We start from the raw sequence: 16198 nt of genomic DNA, 5'->3' as shown, positions 1-16198 counted from the left end.
TTAAAAGAACGTCATATGGAAAAAGATGAACTCTTTCTGTTTAAATTGTTAAATAATTATATCGATTCTCCTTTCTTACTAAGTAATATATTCATTAGATGTCCTCGCATGCAAACACGCAATAAATTTTTGTTCGATGTTCCTATATCTAAATGTAAGTACGTACGCAACTACTTCCTTTACTGATCTTGATTTATTTTCTATGTCATTGAAGGAATTGAAATGTAAAATAAAATTTCACCTACATCGTCACTTTAAATAGAATTTGAATTTGTATATTTATTATTTTTTACTAAATTATTAATTAATTGTTCATACTTCGTAAAATTTTAAATATTTTTTTTATTTTTATTTGTTATAATTCTGTTATGTATTTTGATTTAATTATTTGTGAAGACTTAATTGGTATATGATGTTTTCTTAATGTGATAAATGTTTTTTGTACATGTTATAACTCTTTGTCTTCCTTGATTAAATAAATAAATAGTATCGACAGTATTAACACAAGACGATACTTTGATAGTACTGTCGATATCCTGAATACTTTTCGAGTACAACTATCGGTACCCAATCAAAAGTCTGTTCAATGTTCAAAATCAAAGTTCTGCGACACTGCTTGCAATCACTAATTTTAATATGGTTCCCTTGATAATCCCATAAGGACAAAGAATCCAAAACTTAGATCAACAAGAAAAGCGCTTATCAAATATGATTATTATTTATCATACTTAAATACTAGTACAATGATTATCACATTAAGATGTAAGATGAGCTCCCATTTCAAATAATTTCCCATTTAACGGTGTCAGTTTTTAATTATTCAAGATCTAATCAAGAGCTAATAGATTTATTTAATATACTATTTGGGGTTACCAGGTAGTACTGTACTAATTTTACAATAAAACTACCGAATATGTACTGCTGGTTAGATAAATTGGCCAAGCCTTATTAAGTACTTACAAAAAAACAGTTATAGCGCGATGCAAAATACAACTAGCGTCATCTATTGATGGAAAGGAAAAATAAAAACAATATTTTGCATAATGTCATTTGATCTTGTACAGGTACAAAAGCAGGAGACAGTGAACATGACGATCCGAAAAAAACAACTAAAATACCAAAATTCAAATTAAGACGGGCGTTTGATAAGATCAGGAGAGAGGAACAAATGGCAAACGAGAAAGTGGTTCACGAGGTAATCATTAATTACAGTCTATTTCAACCTCAAATGGAGTTTTGTTAAACTAAGTGATTTGTTGATTATTCCGCTATGTACACTATAAACAGTTCTTGATTAATATTTTTTATAGACTTTGTGGACGGTCAAATGAGTCGTCTTATGGTAAGTGGTTATCCCCCATAAACATTGGCATTGCAAGTAATTGTGGCGGCATCACATGTATATTACATACATACAAACATCATACACAACACTATGTGAACATACAGATACAACATAAAGACTGCTACTTTCATGGATGGCATTTATAATATTAGTATAGATTCGTACTCAATATTCGTTTAATGTTTTTCAGCCATATCTTGGAATGAAAGTGCGGTCTGCTATACCTCGCTTGAAAGATGCAAAACATCTGCAAAACACTCAAGATGACTTAACAAAGAACGATGATAATCAAACTGAAAAATCACCGAAGTTAGACGATGAATTTGATAAACTTTATGAAGAAACTATAGAAATGGATCCGTTGAATAATGACAGACCAGTGTCTGAACAATTTGACGAACTAACTCGAATGGAAACAAAGTTTGAGGAAACGGTTCACTCGTATGATAATAATAAAGTTCAACAAGTTGTCACAGAGAAAGTTAAAAGTAAAATACCATTACTTAAACGTAAGAGTGAGCAAGAAATTGAAGTTCGACAGCAAACTAACAGAAGAAGCTCACTGAAAAAGAGCCTTTCTATCGAAGACACTAAAGGTAAAATTCCTGTGGCAGCAACAAAAGAGAAAACAATAAAAACAGATGTAGAAAAATCCAAGATTATAAAAAATAAAGCATCATCTGAAAGTTACTCCACATTAACGAAATCTGAAACTGTTTCCGCAACAAAAGTGAAAGCTTCGGAAAGTGTTACGAAAACTCTCACAACTCAAATAAGTACTAAAGAAGTAAGTGTTTCGTCAAAAGAAAGTGTTCAAATGGAACAAAACACCATATCTAAGGATGAGCTTAAATGTAACATTCCTGTTTCACAATATACACACGAAAAATATGAAACAAATGTATCTAACAACACTGAAAAGGTTTCAGAACAAGTGACAACTGGAATAGAAACAGAATTTATTGATGGCAAAAGTGTAGAAAATTATATAGACAATATAAAAACTAAAAATGAAAGTGAATCAGAAGTGAAAACAACGCAAAACGTTAGCTCAAAAGTGTCTACTTCAATAAGTGAAGATAATTCGTTGGATAAATCTTCAAATACAACACAAAATATTGCCGTTAAAGCAACTACTGATAGCACTAAAGTGACAGAAATTACAAAAATCAATATCGAAATTCAAAACCAAAATACAGATGAAATAAAAGAAACTATTAAAGTAGCCACTCTGAAATATGATAACTCCCTTGAATCTGAATCTACATCAACATTAGAAAGTAATAAAACAATACCTTTGAACAAAAACAGTGCTGATGAAGGTACTATTAATGAAACTTGCAATATTACAATAAAGGAACGTCAAACATTATCATCTATTTCATCAAATGCAATTAAAATATCAACTACGACAGAAAACAAAACATTCGTTGAAGAAAATTATAAAGCTCAAAAGTATTTAGATACGAATAAAACTGCCATAGATATAGTTAATGGTAAAACAAATGAAATCAAGAGAGAACAAAACAATCTAAAAGAAAAAGAAGTTATCAATACTGTACCAGAATTTGAAAGTATAAAGAAATGTAAGGATAATTTAACTGAAGGTTTCAATGTAAGCAATAATCAACAACGCGATATCACGCTAACTAACTCAACGTCAGTTGAATCAACAATAAACACTAATGATATTATAAATAAACACACTATTGCTCAAGAAACGACTACAGAAATAATCCAAGTTCAAAACACACAAGATGAAAAAGATTTAGCGGTTATTGATAAAGAAAAAATAGATAATAAAGACAAGACCGCAGTAACGCCAAAAGAAACAAATGAAAAACAAACAGCCAATGTTTTAGAAGGCAATCATATAAATAATAAAGGCTTACACGAAAATAGTGAAATTAAATTTGAAAAAAATTTAGTTGATAACAAAGTTACAATAGAAGAAAATGGTAATGATAAGAAATCCCTAACAGATCTATCGTCGCAAATTAAAAACATTGATGATTTAGAAGAAGAAGATATTATAATATTAAAAGGAAAAGTTAATAGAATTATAAGTAGGTTAGATTCACGGGAACAACAAATAATCAAAACTGAAGTGGACGATATTCCTACGGGTGTTTGTGTGACATCGAAAATAGATAGTTTTGAAGTAAGTGTTCATAGTAAGAAAGAAAAAAAATCCTAAAAGGAGTTCTTTGCGATATTTTTTCAACTCAAAACGTGTTTTAAAATGTATGTTTTTAGTTATTAAATTACTACATTTTTGTCACACCAAAAAGCGCAGTCCTCCTTCATACAAGTGTCTCTTAATTACTATATTCTATGTTATTTTTCATCTTTCAATGCAAATATATTTGCAAAAATAATAAAAATATAAGTTGTATATAAAAAAATCAACTTTATTAAGTTTTGTTTTTCACAATCACACAGCGGTTTTATGTTTGTCCTTTTATAATTCTTTAATTGTAATGTTTAAAATGAATTTAAGCAATCAACACAGAGTCCACTAAAATAAATTATTAATAGCTTGATAAATAATTCCAATAATTTCCAATAACTATTCGAATATATATTTTGTGTTTTAGATATTTATAAATTTTTTTTTTTTTAACTAATTTCACTTTTGTTAAACAGAAAGAGAGAGTAATAAAGAGAAAGAGAGGGGTATGCGTAACGCTATTTCGTTACGTGACATGTTCTGCCATTTCACCGCGTAAAAGAACTTCGTTCCAATAATATACATATTTTTATAATAGCATAAATAAATCATCATTAAATATACTACAAGATAATTTCAAATAATATTTTTCATCCGTAGACAGAAAGCTATTTTTCTTATAAGTATTGCCCGTTTTAAGGAAATTACTAGTTCCTATTTACCTCTCCAATTAAATGAAAATCGTAGTAGACCCCACTAAAACGACAATAGACCAAGGGGTTATCGAACCTGCGACTTTTACATCGCTACCTATACACTATTGCGCTATTGATAACTATTTAAAACTATACACAGTACAAGTCATTACTAATATTAGATCAACAAAAAGATCAATCACCTTTTGACAGCTACGTAAACGCAACGCTTCGAGAATATAGTTATTCATTCATGTTATTGAGGCGTATGTGTTCTTGATACTACGCGCATTATTAAGCATAATATCCTTGATAATAAATGCAATCTGTTAACATACCTCATTCATTTTCATTAAAGTTTCATCTTTGATAAGTAATAACTTAATAACAATACTTTTTTCCAGAAAACCAGAACGCTCGCTCGCGATGAAATTGCAAATAATTTTGAGACAAAGACTAACACTAATAGGGCAGACAAACCAAAGATTGTTGATGAAATTTTAAAAACACCTGATAATGGTTTAGATATTAATCGTAACAAACAAAACACTGATACAGTTGACGATGGCATAATTGACACAACAAAATATAATATCAAAAACTCTAAAGAATTAACAAATGACTTTAATAACAGTCCTTTCGATTATAGTAATGCCTTACATAATGATAAATTTCAAAGTAATTACTACGCTCTGTACAGCAAAGTTCACAGTTCAATTGTCAATCGTCTAAACAGTATTGAAAAAAAAATCAAACAAAGTGAAGTTAGTGAAAAAACTGAAAAACAATATGAAACAATAAACGAATCTAATATTGTCGAAGAAAACAATGATGGTTATAAAAATAATAGTCCTAAAAATTTGAAAGAAACGAAAAGTGTATCTGAACCTAATTTCTTTAGTAATAAAGTTGCAAAATCAACTGACGATGGAGTATTTACAAAGAAGGAACCAGTTGAAAAAGTTGATATGTTTAAAGAGTATAGGGTTAAAGATATTGATTCAGATCAACGAACTAAATCCCTAGCTGAATTGGACCTAGGTGACTCTGTGCGAGGGAGAGTTAAGAGGATGGTGTACAGGATAAATTCGATGGAGAAAATGCGTTTGATGAGAAGCGATACAGTGGAAAGGAAAGAGAGATTGAGAAAAATATCAATAACAGATAGAGTGGCGTTGTTCGAGGTGAGTTTTTTTTCTTTTAACTGCTTACTAGTACTTTGGGTAAGATGCGCAAATAATTAAATACAACTCGAAATGAAACAGGTCATTGTTTATTTTAATATTTCTATCATTTTCATTTTCTATGTCTATATTAATATTTTCAAAAGAATAACCGAGCCAATAGTGACACAAATACGAGTCCCAGTCTTCTATATCTTCAAAATCTAATTTGAAGCCATTTCTCATATCATTTAATAGATTTCACTTGTAATCAATTTGATCAGGACTAAATATAAAATATATAATAGCAATTTGGATATGAGCAGTGATTTGGAGTTCCAGCCTTACGCCTATAGTTAGGTTGTAACCTGGGATTAAAGGGCCCTGGTAAAGTAACTAATTGTTCTGGAACTTGCTCATGAACTTGTTGAACACTTGCGGAAAATCTTCTTTATGCTTTTAAATATTTTGTCTTGATATTTCTTGTCTATTACAATGTTATAAGTTTCTGTTAGCAGTAACCCAATAGGCGTAGCATATACAGGGCTCCACAGCTGGGAGCTAAAAGAAAACAATCACTTTTTAATTCCGATAAAAACTTATCGTACTTAAGTGTGAACTTGAATTACAAATTTTTAACGTTTTCATATTAACATACACAGTACACAGTAACAGTCTGTGAATGTCCCACTGCTGGGATAAGGCCTCCTCTCGCATTTTGAGGAGTAGGTTTTGAGCTTATTCCACCACGCTGCTCCAATGCGGGTTGGTATACACATGTGACAGAATTTCAGTGAAATTAGACACATGCAGGTTTCCTCACGATGTTTTACTTCACCGTCAAGCACGAGGTGAATTTTAAATACAAATTATATAAAAAGATCAATTATATATATTTATTATTATACGACATTAAGTTATATTTCAAAATAGTAGGAGATTTTTAGAGTTTTTACTTTCGGATTTATATTGGTATAGATAAACTTGACTTATTCTAAAGCTAAGTTACATAATACGTTATGTAAAAGAAATATATCAGTAAAAAATATATAATAAATTGGATACCCACCCACGCCTTTGCTTGGAATTTGCAACATTTTTTTATTGTTTTTCAAACTAAATATTTAGGGATAAAAAATAATTGAGACCATTAAAGTCAACTATAGATAGATAGCCTTTAAAAATATTCTCAAAATTCGCCCAACAACATTTTTATTTGTATAGTAAGGCGGACAAGCATATGGGTCACCTGATGGTAAGTGGTCACCAACGCCACACCAATATTAACCATCACTTACATCGCCAATGCGCCACCAACCGTGGGAACTAAGGTGTTATGTCCCTTGTACCTGTAATTACACTGGCTCACTCATCCTTTAAATCGGAACGCAACAATACCAAGCACTGCTGTTTTGCGGTAGACTGTCTGATGAGTGGGTGGTACCTACCCAGACGAGCTTGCACGACGCCCACCAGTAGAATAGGTTATCTGAAATAAACAGTTTTATTTTTGGGTTTACATATTGACCAAATAAATTAATAAGAAATAATGTCAAAATCACATAAAGACACTTCGATTTCTGTTATTTTTAAATATAAGGAAAATCTATAAATCCTAATTTATAATAATTATATCTGTATAGCATATAGACTGCTCTTGTACTCATTATAAGACATAGTTCCCACCATTCCACGCGGCCACAATTTGTTTAGTAATAATTCTGTATTGCTCCATAATAAAGTATTTTGTAATGATTTTATATATAAATGATAATAAATCATTTATATATAAAATCATTACAAAATACAATATATATAAATCGATTTCTTATTTTTATTATATTTTGTATATAATATAATGTACATAATATTTAGACGCATTTTGTCCCATAAACATAATAAGATTAATAATTGTTTTTTTATAAAGAAGATGACCAAAAATGTATGGAACTTGGTCAGAATGAGGAGACTTGGAGCCAGTGTAATTACAGGCACAAGGGACATAACATCTTAGTTCCCAAGGTTAGTAGCGCATTGACGATAGTTAACATTTCTTACAATGCCAATAGCCCGTATGATCGTCGCGTTCCTATACAATAAACAAAACCCTATATATTATATTGTTATTTATGGATTGAGTATTAAATTTACAAATAACAAACATTAATATTTAATCAAATAACAACGCTTATTTAGTTCATTACGGGCTAGATTATAAAGCAACGAAAGAACGCACACGAACTGCAGTTCTTACTAATTTGAGCAACTTGGAAAGTACTGTTTCCTTCTTAATAATGAGGTGCGTGGAGGGTATTAGTCGTTTAGTTGTCTTTAGTTTGTCGTTAAGTCGAGTGGCGTTATATGGAGTTAACACTATACATAAAAATACCAACTCATTTTAATCTAGAAGTATATCAAACGAAACGGATCTTTGAGTGTGTTATAAAAAAAAACATTTCCAAAATGAATTTCGCGTGTGTATTATTTTTTTTATTGTTACTCGTAAGTAATATTTTTATTTAAACTTTAAATAAATTAGTACAAAAATTAGCTAATAACATAAAAGTTATTACAAATAAAATTAATCTTGTTATAAAGTTGCAAATATTTTAAAAATATTTAATTTATTTTATTTAAAAAAAAGTGTGGCAGTCGTAGACAGATAAACTAATATTATTTTATAGTTCTTCGATCACAAATAGGGGTAAGAATAAATTAAATTAATTTATTAATATATAAAGAAGGATTAAAGGCTATTATTTCACTCTGTATTCGTTGTCGAGTAAATTATTTTAATCGAAAATCGGGGTATATTTCGAGGCGCCGAGTGCGCCCCGAACATCGGAATACCCACAAAAAAAATAACGGTACCCGGTTTCCGACTTAACGAGGAGTACCACGGGATCGCTAGCATTTTAGAATTTGTTATTATGTTTTTTAAAGTCTCTTAATTACATATTTTTATAAATATTTTTTTTATTATTTATGTTTGCCTTTGAATGTGATTTTTTTATCGTAATCAAGACTCATCATCTTGGGTTGTTCAACCTCTCACCGCTGCCGCTACATTAAAGAACCAAAGTGTATGTGGCTCGAAAGGCCAACTTTCGAGCCACATACACTTTGGTTCTTCTCGGCACATAACCGAACAAAGTCGACCTTTGGACCGTGGATGCTTTGCACGTGGCGGTTCAAAAAGAAAACGCAAAAATCGCACATATCTGGACGAGTTTCGAAGAAACAAGCTACCAACAGGCAAACGGGGGCTAAGCGCACACTGGAACTGAAGTTTTGTCCGAGCTTCATCGAAAATTACACGCAATCGTGTCTACTATTGTGTCTGTGCTCTCAATTTCAGTGAATAGCTGCATCGTTTTCCCGAAATATCGCGATTTCCAGTCAATTAGAAGTCTGGTGACGTTGCCAGCATCAGAACGGCGGGATTGACTGATGATCATCAAACCGTAAGTACTTCTCTTTTCACTGACCACCAAAATGCGTATTGTATCCGCTAAATCCCGCGGCAAATCTCCTATATTGCTGAGTGTAGAAAGTAGTGAGTTAGTTCGTGATTTAGTTAGGAAACGTGGCATTATTGAGGGTAGGCTTACCAAATTTAATAATTATTTAGAGCCATTATAGGATGATCAATATTTTACTAATCAAAAACGCATCGATTTAAAATTAAGAATCAAGGATTTAGTTTTTTTTCTGAATTTCACGACATTCTAATTGAAATAGAAGAAAGGATTTCTGATAGTGAGATGAACAATTAAATCAGCGAGAACTTTTTGAATATAATTATTATAGTTTAATATCGGGTGCTGAATTTATGCTTAATACTGATGAGGTTAATGACCGCTCCTTGTTATGTCATAGTCAAAATAATAATCACTCTGCTAAACTACCAACCGTCTCCATGCCTACGTTTGATAGATTGTATGAGCACTGGCTGGAGTTCAGAGACTCGTGTATCTCGCTCGTTCATAATTCTAAAGATGTTTCTAACATTCAAAAGTTCCATTATCTCCCTAAAAGGTAACGCAGTCATACATTCCATAGAATTTTTAACTGACAATTATCAAGTTGCATGGGACTTGTTGCGTAACCGTTATAATAATTGCACTATTAATTCACAATCATGTCAAAGCTTTGTTTACCGCATTAACTTAAGCGTTACCATCTTTAATCAGAACGTTAATCGACACAATTTAAAAAAAAATAACGCGCTCTTAGGATCCCAGATGAGCCAACAGACACTAAGGATACTTTTATTATTTTTATTATGGTGTCGAAGCTAGATAAAGTAACTGAAAGCGAATGGGAGACTCATAAATGCACATTATTCCCGAATCCGATTGATAACAATTCTACGCGATTAACTGTGTATGATTTAATTAATTTCCTTCGTAACCGAGCGGACACGCTGGAGGCATTGAAGCGTTTACATAGTAAAGACGCACAAAACACAATCAAAAACAACACAACTCTCGCAGCATGTTACACTGCAATGTTTCCAGCGGGCCGAGTAAAACGACGACAACTGCGACCCGCTAAGTTAATCAAATCGTCCACTGTACACTTGCAAAAAGTTTATCGATAGTCATCTAGAATTAAAGCTTAAACTTGTACGCGAGAATAACTTATGTGAGAATTGTTTACAATCGGGATACTCGGTAAGCAACTATAGGTTTGTTCGTGTAGACGCTGTAGTAAAAAACATAACTCATTATTACGTAACGATAACGCTAATGGTTCAGTCGCATACCATTCTACAACGAACACTGAGTTGTCGACTGCGGCTGCGAGTGATGCGCTTGCGCTTCCCCCCGCGCACCGACCTCCTCGGAATCCGCCATTCCCATCCAAGTAAACAAGGCACAAACACATGCAAGCGTTATCTATTAAATCTAAAAATGTGCAGTTCGTATTATTGTCAAGAGCTATAATTGAGGTAGGTACCGATGTACACGATACTTTTAAAAAAACGAGCGCTTCTTGATAATGGAAGCCAGCGCTGTTTCATCTCTAGAGCAATTTCAAAATATAACTGTACCCTTCTGTAAAAAAAATATTTTATTTGTAATGTTGTTTTTTATTACAAACTTTACCATAATGTATTAGGGAATATAGTTTATTATAGAGAAAAATAAGAAGGAACGCGGAATCCGAGGTATTTTCTCTAAAAAAAACAAAAAAAAAACGACGGCGTAATTAATTCCGTTGTTCGACAATATTTAAAAGCAAAATTTAAAAAAAAATTGAAACTAATAAGCCTTTTTTAAATTTAACTAAACTATTAATCCGTATTATCACTTGATAAATAAAAGAAAATAGCCGTAGCTTCAAGGATTTACACAAAATAAGTGTGTTTTATTCAGTTTTGTGACTCTTTCGCTTTTAACTTTGTTATTTTTTAATTTTACTCGGTAAATATAATATTTCACTTGATGTGGGTAGTTTTTTCGAAAAGTAATATATTTACTGGATACATAATGATGGGGCCGCACGGAATTAAATCGTAAGAACTCGTAGATTTCATAGATTTAACTTCATAATTTTGAAGGGACACACACAGTGACAAAATGGACGTCTTAAAAGAAAAGGTTGTATTCACATGACTTCAAAATTGCCTAAATGTGTACCTATTGTAACATACATTTTGCTTTCCGACTTAGAAACGAAACGTTAAGTTTATGGCGTATAATGCCAGTAGGTCATTTTTTTATACTTTTATTCTCTTTTCCAAGTTTGTATCCGACTATGTTTTTAGTTTTAGAATTGTAGCTGTAGCCTGATAAATTCGAAAAGCATCGGGCCTTACAACATTTACATTATTTTTTGCTTGAAAATGAGGAACATCAGTACTAGTGAAATAATACCTACTATTTCACATCAAAAAACAAATTATTTTAATGATAATGATTAAGAAATTAAAAAGTTTGATCATATTTTCTGATGCACATATTATATATATATTGATAACATTTTGTAACAGTATACATTTAAAAAGCCGAGATGGCCCTGTGGTAAGAACGCGTGAATCTTAACCGATGATCGTGGGTTCAAACCCGGGCAAGCACCACTGAATTTTCATGTGCTTAATTTGTGATTATAATTCATCTCGTGCTTTACGGTGAAGGAAAACATCGTGAGGAAACCTGCATGTGTCTAATTTCACTGAAGTTCTGCCACATGTGAATTCTACCAACCCGCATTGGAGCAGCGTGGTGGAATAAGCTCCAAACCTTCTCCTCAAAAAGAGGAGAGGAGGCCTTTAGCCCAGCAGTGGGACATTCACAGGCTGTTACGGATACGGATTACGGATACATTTATTTGGTTTGGTTGGGTGCAATAGGAACTAAACCTGATGCATTCCGACCTGTTCTGACCTGCTGTTCCGTTAAATGTGACCGTAGAATAAGTCACAAAACGGAGGTCACATAATGCTACCCTCTTGTAGTTTTAAATTGTTTAACAATTACCTATCCTACTTAAGTTTATTAACTTTTTGATATCAAATATTACAAATATTTTGCAACATGTCAACAAAAACAATTATTATAATTTATAATAGTAAAACTTGGTCACATACCTAAGGAACGAAATTGAAACACAGAATATTTCAACACTGCGTCCGCGCTGGCCATAAGTTAATTTGAAAATTAAAGCAAAATAGCTTCTCGATGTAAAATGATGTATGTGCTGCCATTCGTGTCGAATTGTTCCTTATTTAGAAGATTTTTCTACAAAAAATAGCGATCACTATACGGAATGTTCCGGTTAGCTCAAATTTTCGGTTTTATTTTAGATTTATTTTAAATAGAACATAAATAAAAATAAATGTTTTTGATAACTTTTACTTTTAAATTAGACTTTTAAGAATTCAAATTTTATTTACTTAACCATTCGCATAAATGAAATTATTTGAATTATCAAGATAATCTGACACGAGTTGGGCAGGGGACAGGTAAATTCGATGGTCTTAAATATTTTAAAATGTTTGCTTGAAAATGAGGAACATCAGTACTAGTGTAATAATACCTACTATTTCACATCAAAAAACAAATTATTTTAATGATAATGATTAAGAAATTAAAAAGTTTGATCATATTTTCTGATGCACATATTATATATATTGATAACATTTTGTAACAGTAGACATTTATTTGGTTTGGTCGGGTGCAATATGAACTAAACCTGATGCATTCCGACCTGTTGTGACCTGCTGTTCCGTTAAATGTGACCGTAGAATAAGTCACAAAACGGAGGTCACATAATGCTACCCTCTTGTAGTTTTAAATTGTTTAATAAATTACCTATCCTACTTAAGTTTATTAACTTTTTGATATCAAATATTACAAATATTTTGCAACATGTCAACAAAAACAATTATTATAATTTATAATAGTAAAACTTGGTCATATACCTAAGGAACGAAATTGAAACACAGAATATTTCAACACTGCGTCCGCGCTGGCCATAAGTTAATTTCTCGCGATGAAGAATGATATATGTGCTGCCATTTCGTGTCGAATTGTTCCTTATTTAGAAGATTTTTCTACAAAAAATAGCGATCACTATACGGAATGTTCCGGTTAGCTCAAATTTTCGGTTTTATTTTAGATTTATTTTAAATAAAACATAAATAAAAATAAATGTTTTTGATAACTTTTACTTTTAAATTAGACTTTTAAGAATTCAAATTATATTTACTAAACCATTCGCATAAATGAAATTATTTGAATTACCAAGATAATCTGACACGAGTTGGGCAGGGGACAGGTAAATTCGATGGTCTTAAATATTTTAAAATCTTTGTAAAATTTATATTTGGTAAAGTAACAACAAATCGAGAATTTATATATAATTTTAAAAATATCTTTTTTCACTTAAATCGATATATTCTACTAGACGTCATTCATCATGAAAAAATAATTAAACAAAGTTGAGAGACACGGCGAAAACCTACGGTACAAATTTTTTTGAAATTGCTCTCAAGTCATTATGTAAATTATTAAGCCATCCATTAAAACACCGTCCACAAACGAAGTTCGAGGCGTAGGTAGGTAAGCTTGTAATATCGATATAAAATCCTGCGTTAATAATTCATTTACTACGCGCATTCATTGTTATGTACTGTCTAAGATCATGCTTCGATATGCCTGCCGTATGTAAATCCGGTTCGACGATCTGGTTGACGTGGTTGGTAGATACTTGCCTTCCACGCCGAAGGTTGTGGGTTCGATTCCCACCCAGGACAGACATTTGTGTGCATGAACATGTCTGTTTGTCCTGAGTCTGGGTGTAATTATCTATATAAGTATGTATTTACAAAAGTAAATAAAAAAGAATATAATAGAATAGAAAAGTAGTATATGTAGTATATCAGTTGTCTGATTTCCATAGTACAAGCTCTGCTTAGTTTGGGATCAGATGGCCGTGCGTGAATACTGCCCTGGTATAAAAACATACCATCGACATTTTAATTGGCGCAGATAGGTTTTGGGATCTATTAGAAGACGGAAAGATTCGTTTGTCTAGTGGTCCATTTATACAGAACACCAAATTAGGCTGGATTATTTCCGGACCTATCGTAAATAATTATACACGTAAACAATACTAGAGAAACGACAACAAACTTTACTAGAATATAAACTTCTTTGACACCCTGATTCTTATGAAATTCCGTGTTATTTATGCCGCATCATGGCGTGTGCTCGAGCTCAGAACCGCCACCAAGTTGCGCGTGGTGTTTGAAGCAAGCGTATCATATATATAATATAAACTAAATAAGCGTAAAGGCGGCCTTAGTGTAGACGAGTTAGACTACGCTGATAAAACATTAGCACGATTTTGTCAAATTGAATCTTATCCGATTGAATATAAGGCGTTGTCTTATAAATTTATTATTAAAAATAAAAGTTTTTTGTCTAAATTAAATTTATTTCTAGATGACAACAAAATAATGCGTCTATGTGGTCGTTTAGTTAATTCCGATGAATTTATTTACGTTAAAAAACATCGTATTATAATTATAAGTAAACATTATTTTGCTACTTTATTATTTCGCCATGAGCACATTCGGCTACTCCACGCTGCTCCACAGGCAGTACTTTTTCATTTACGCGAATCATGGTGGCATGTAGGAGGTAGGACTTAACTCGCCAGGTAGTACACAGTTGTGTTACCTGTACACGTATTAGAGGTAAAACGCTTACTACTATGATGGGTAACTTACCTAGCGAACTCTCCTGTAGTAGATTTGTGACAATCAATAAGAAAGTGTAACGCTTCTATGTATATTGAATAAAGATTTTTGACTTTGACTTTGACTCCAGCGAAGCATATTTATTAACATTAAAAAGATTTATTTCACGCCGCGGTAATCCTGCATGAAATTTATTGTGATAACGGTCGCAACTTTATAGCAATTATAAATGAATTTTCAAAATTCTTAAATACATGTAGTTCTGATATTGTAGAATTCGCAACCAGGGAAAATATTAAATATCATTTTATTCCCTCTCATTATACGTATTTTGGTGGTCTATGGAAAGCAGCAGTAAAGTCGAGTAAATACCATCTTCAAAGTGTAATAGGGAATGCGCACCTTACTTATAAAGATTACAGCACAGTATTAGCTCAAATAGAAGCCGTATTAAATTCCCACCCTTTGTCTCCTCTTTTTCCCGATCCACAGGATTAGTCCCCGCTCACTCCAGTCCATTTTTTAATTGGCTGACCCCTGACTGCACCAGCCTGTGTTCCTACGAGTCATCCCCAGCGATACCAGAGGGATAGCTTCGCCAACACGTCTGAAACCGGTGGGCGAAGAAATACATCTCCGAGCTGCGGGTGCAGACAAATTGGACGATGAATAAAGACGAGGTCAAGCCAAACTCCTTAATGGTTTTTGAGGATAATAACCTCCCACCGTTGAAGTAGCATTTAGGACGTGTCCTTCGCACAATTTTAGGACAAGATGGCATATCCCGGGTGGCCGATAGACAGACGTCATCAGGCCTGGTGCGGCGCGCATTCGCCAAGATTTGTTCTCTTTTCCAAGATGTGTTCGACACTGATGCAAAAACTAAAGACCATTGAAAGCCACTGCTTCCAAGGCCGAGGGCATGTTCATACTTCCTATCCAATTAAGGACGGGTAGCGACATCTCGTGTCGAGAAACTTAACCAAACACAACGTCATACTTTTTATCGGCCGCGATTGGTTAAATTTAAATATTGTACCCGCACCCCCTCTCCTTGATCTCTGTACATTCGCTTAAGACATTACATGCAATTTTGATTGAGAGCCTAACGCATTTATTTATTTTTCTACACCCATCATTATCCTTCATCCATCATCTTGGGTTATTCAACCCCTCACAACTGCCGCCACACTCTGATTAAAAAAAGTGTATCAATATCACACCACTGGAAAGACAGGCAGGCCTTCTCTCCTTATTAGAAAAGATTTGCTGAAGATAACTGTCTCTACTACCCTCAAATCTTCAATATACCGAAATAACGTTTGATTTCAGAAAAAAATCGTACCCATATACACAGATGAAGCATCTACACAGCGAACAGCACCAAAACCTAACACCACGACCGTCGAAGCCCTTAGCGATGAGAAGCTGCAAGAGAAGATTGCGGAATTCACGAATGCTAAGATTAAATATGGAAAATTTGACAATATGACCTCGATCGAGCTCGGAGATGGATCAGCTATGCCTGTTATTGCAGTTGGCACAGCTTTGGTAAGTAAAATACTTTCTATTTATTATAAGTATACATTTACTTTGTGGTAGGGCTGAGCTAGC

At 32.8% G+C, this 16198-nt stretch overlaps 1 protein-coding gene across 16 annotated transcripts in view; it reads left to right on the top strand.

The window, feature by feature from the left end:
- LOC126779440 (uncharacterized protein PF3D7_1120600-like) overlaps positions 1 to 16198 on the top strand; it is a 124355-nt gene that overhangs the window by 8925 nt on the left and 99232 nt on the right. For all 16 annotated transcript variants that reach the window (XR_007670352.1, XR_007670353.1, XM_050503383.1 and 13 more), the window contains exons 5-8: positions 1065 to 1195; positions 1536 to 3506; positions 4615 to 5394; positions 15917 to 16135. Coding sequence is in view for 14 of the 16 variants with exons in the window: in XM_050503383.1 (XP_050359340.1) it covers positions 1065 to 1195; positions 1536 to 3506; positions 4615 to 5394; positions 15917 to 16135 (3101 nt within the window). In the remaining 2 variants the exon portion in view is untranslated. The remainder of the gene's footprint in view (positions 1 to 1064; positions 1196 to 1535; positions 3507 to 4614; positions 5395 to 15916; positions 16136 to 16198) is intronic.

This window comes from Nymphalis io, chromosome 29, assembly GCF_905147045.1.
Source record: "Nymphalis io chromosome 29, ilAglIoxx1.1, whole genome shotgun sequence".
Classification (NCBI taxonomy): domain Eukaryota; kingdom Metazoa; phylum Arthropoda; class Insecta; order Lepidoptera; family Nymphalidae; genus Nymphalis; species Nymphalis io.
Note: the sequence above shows the minus strand (reverse complement) of the source record. Positions and strands in the feature narration are given on the sequence as shown.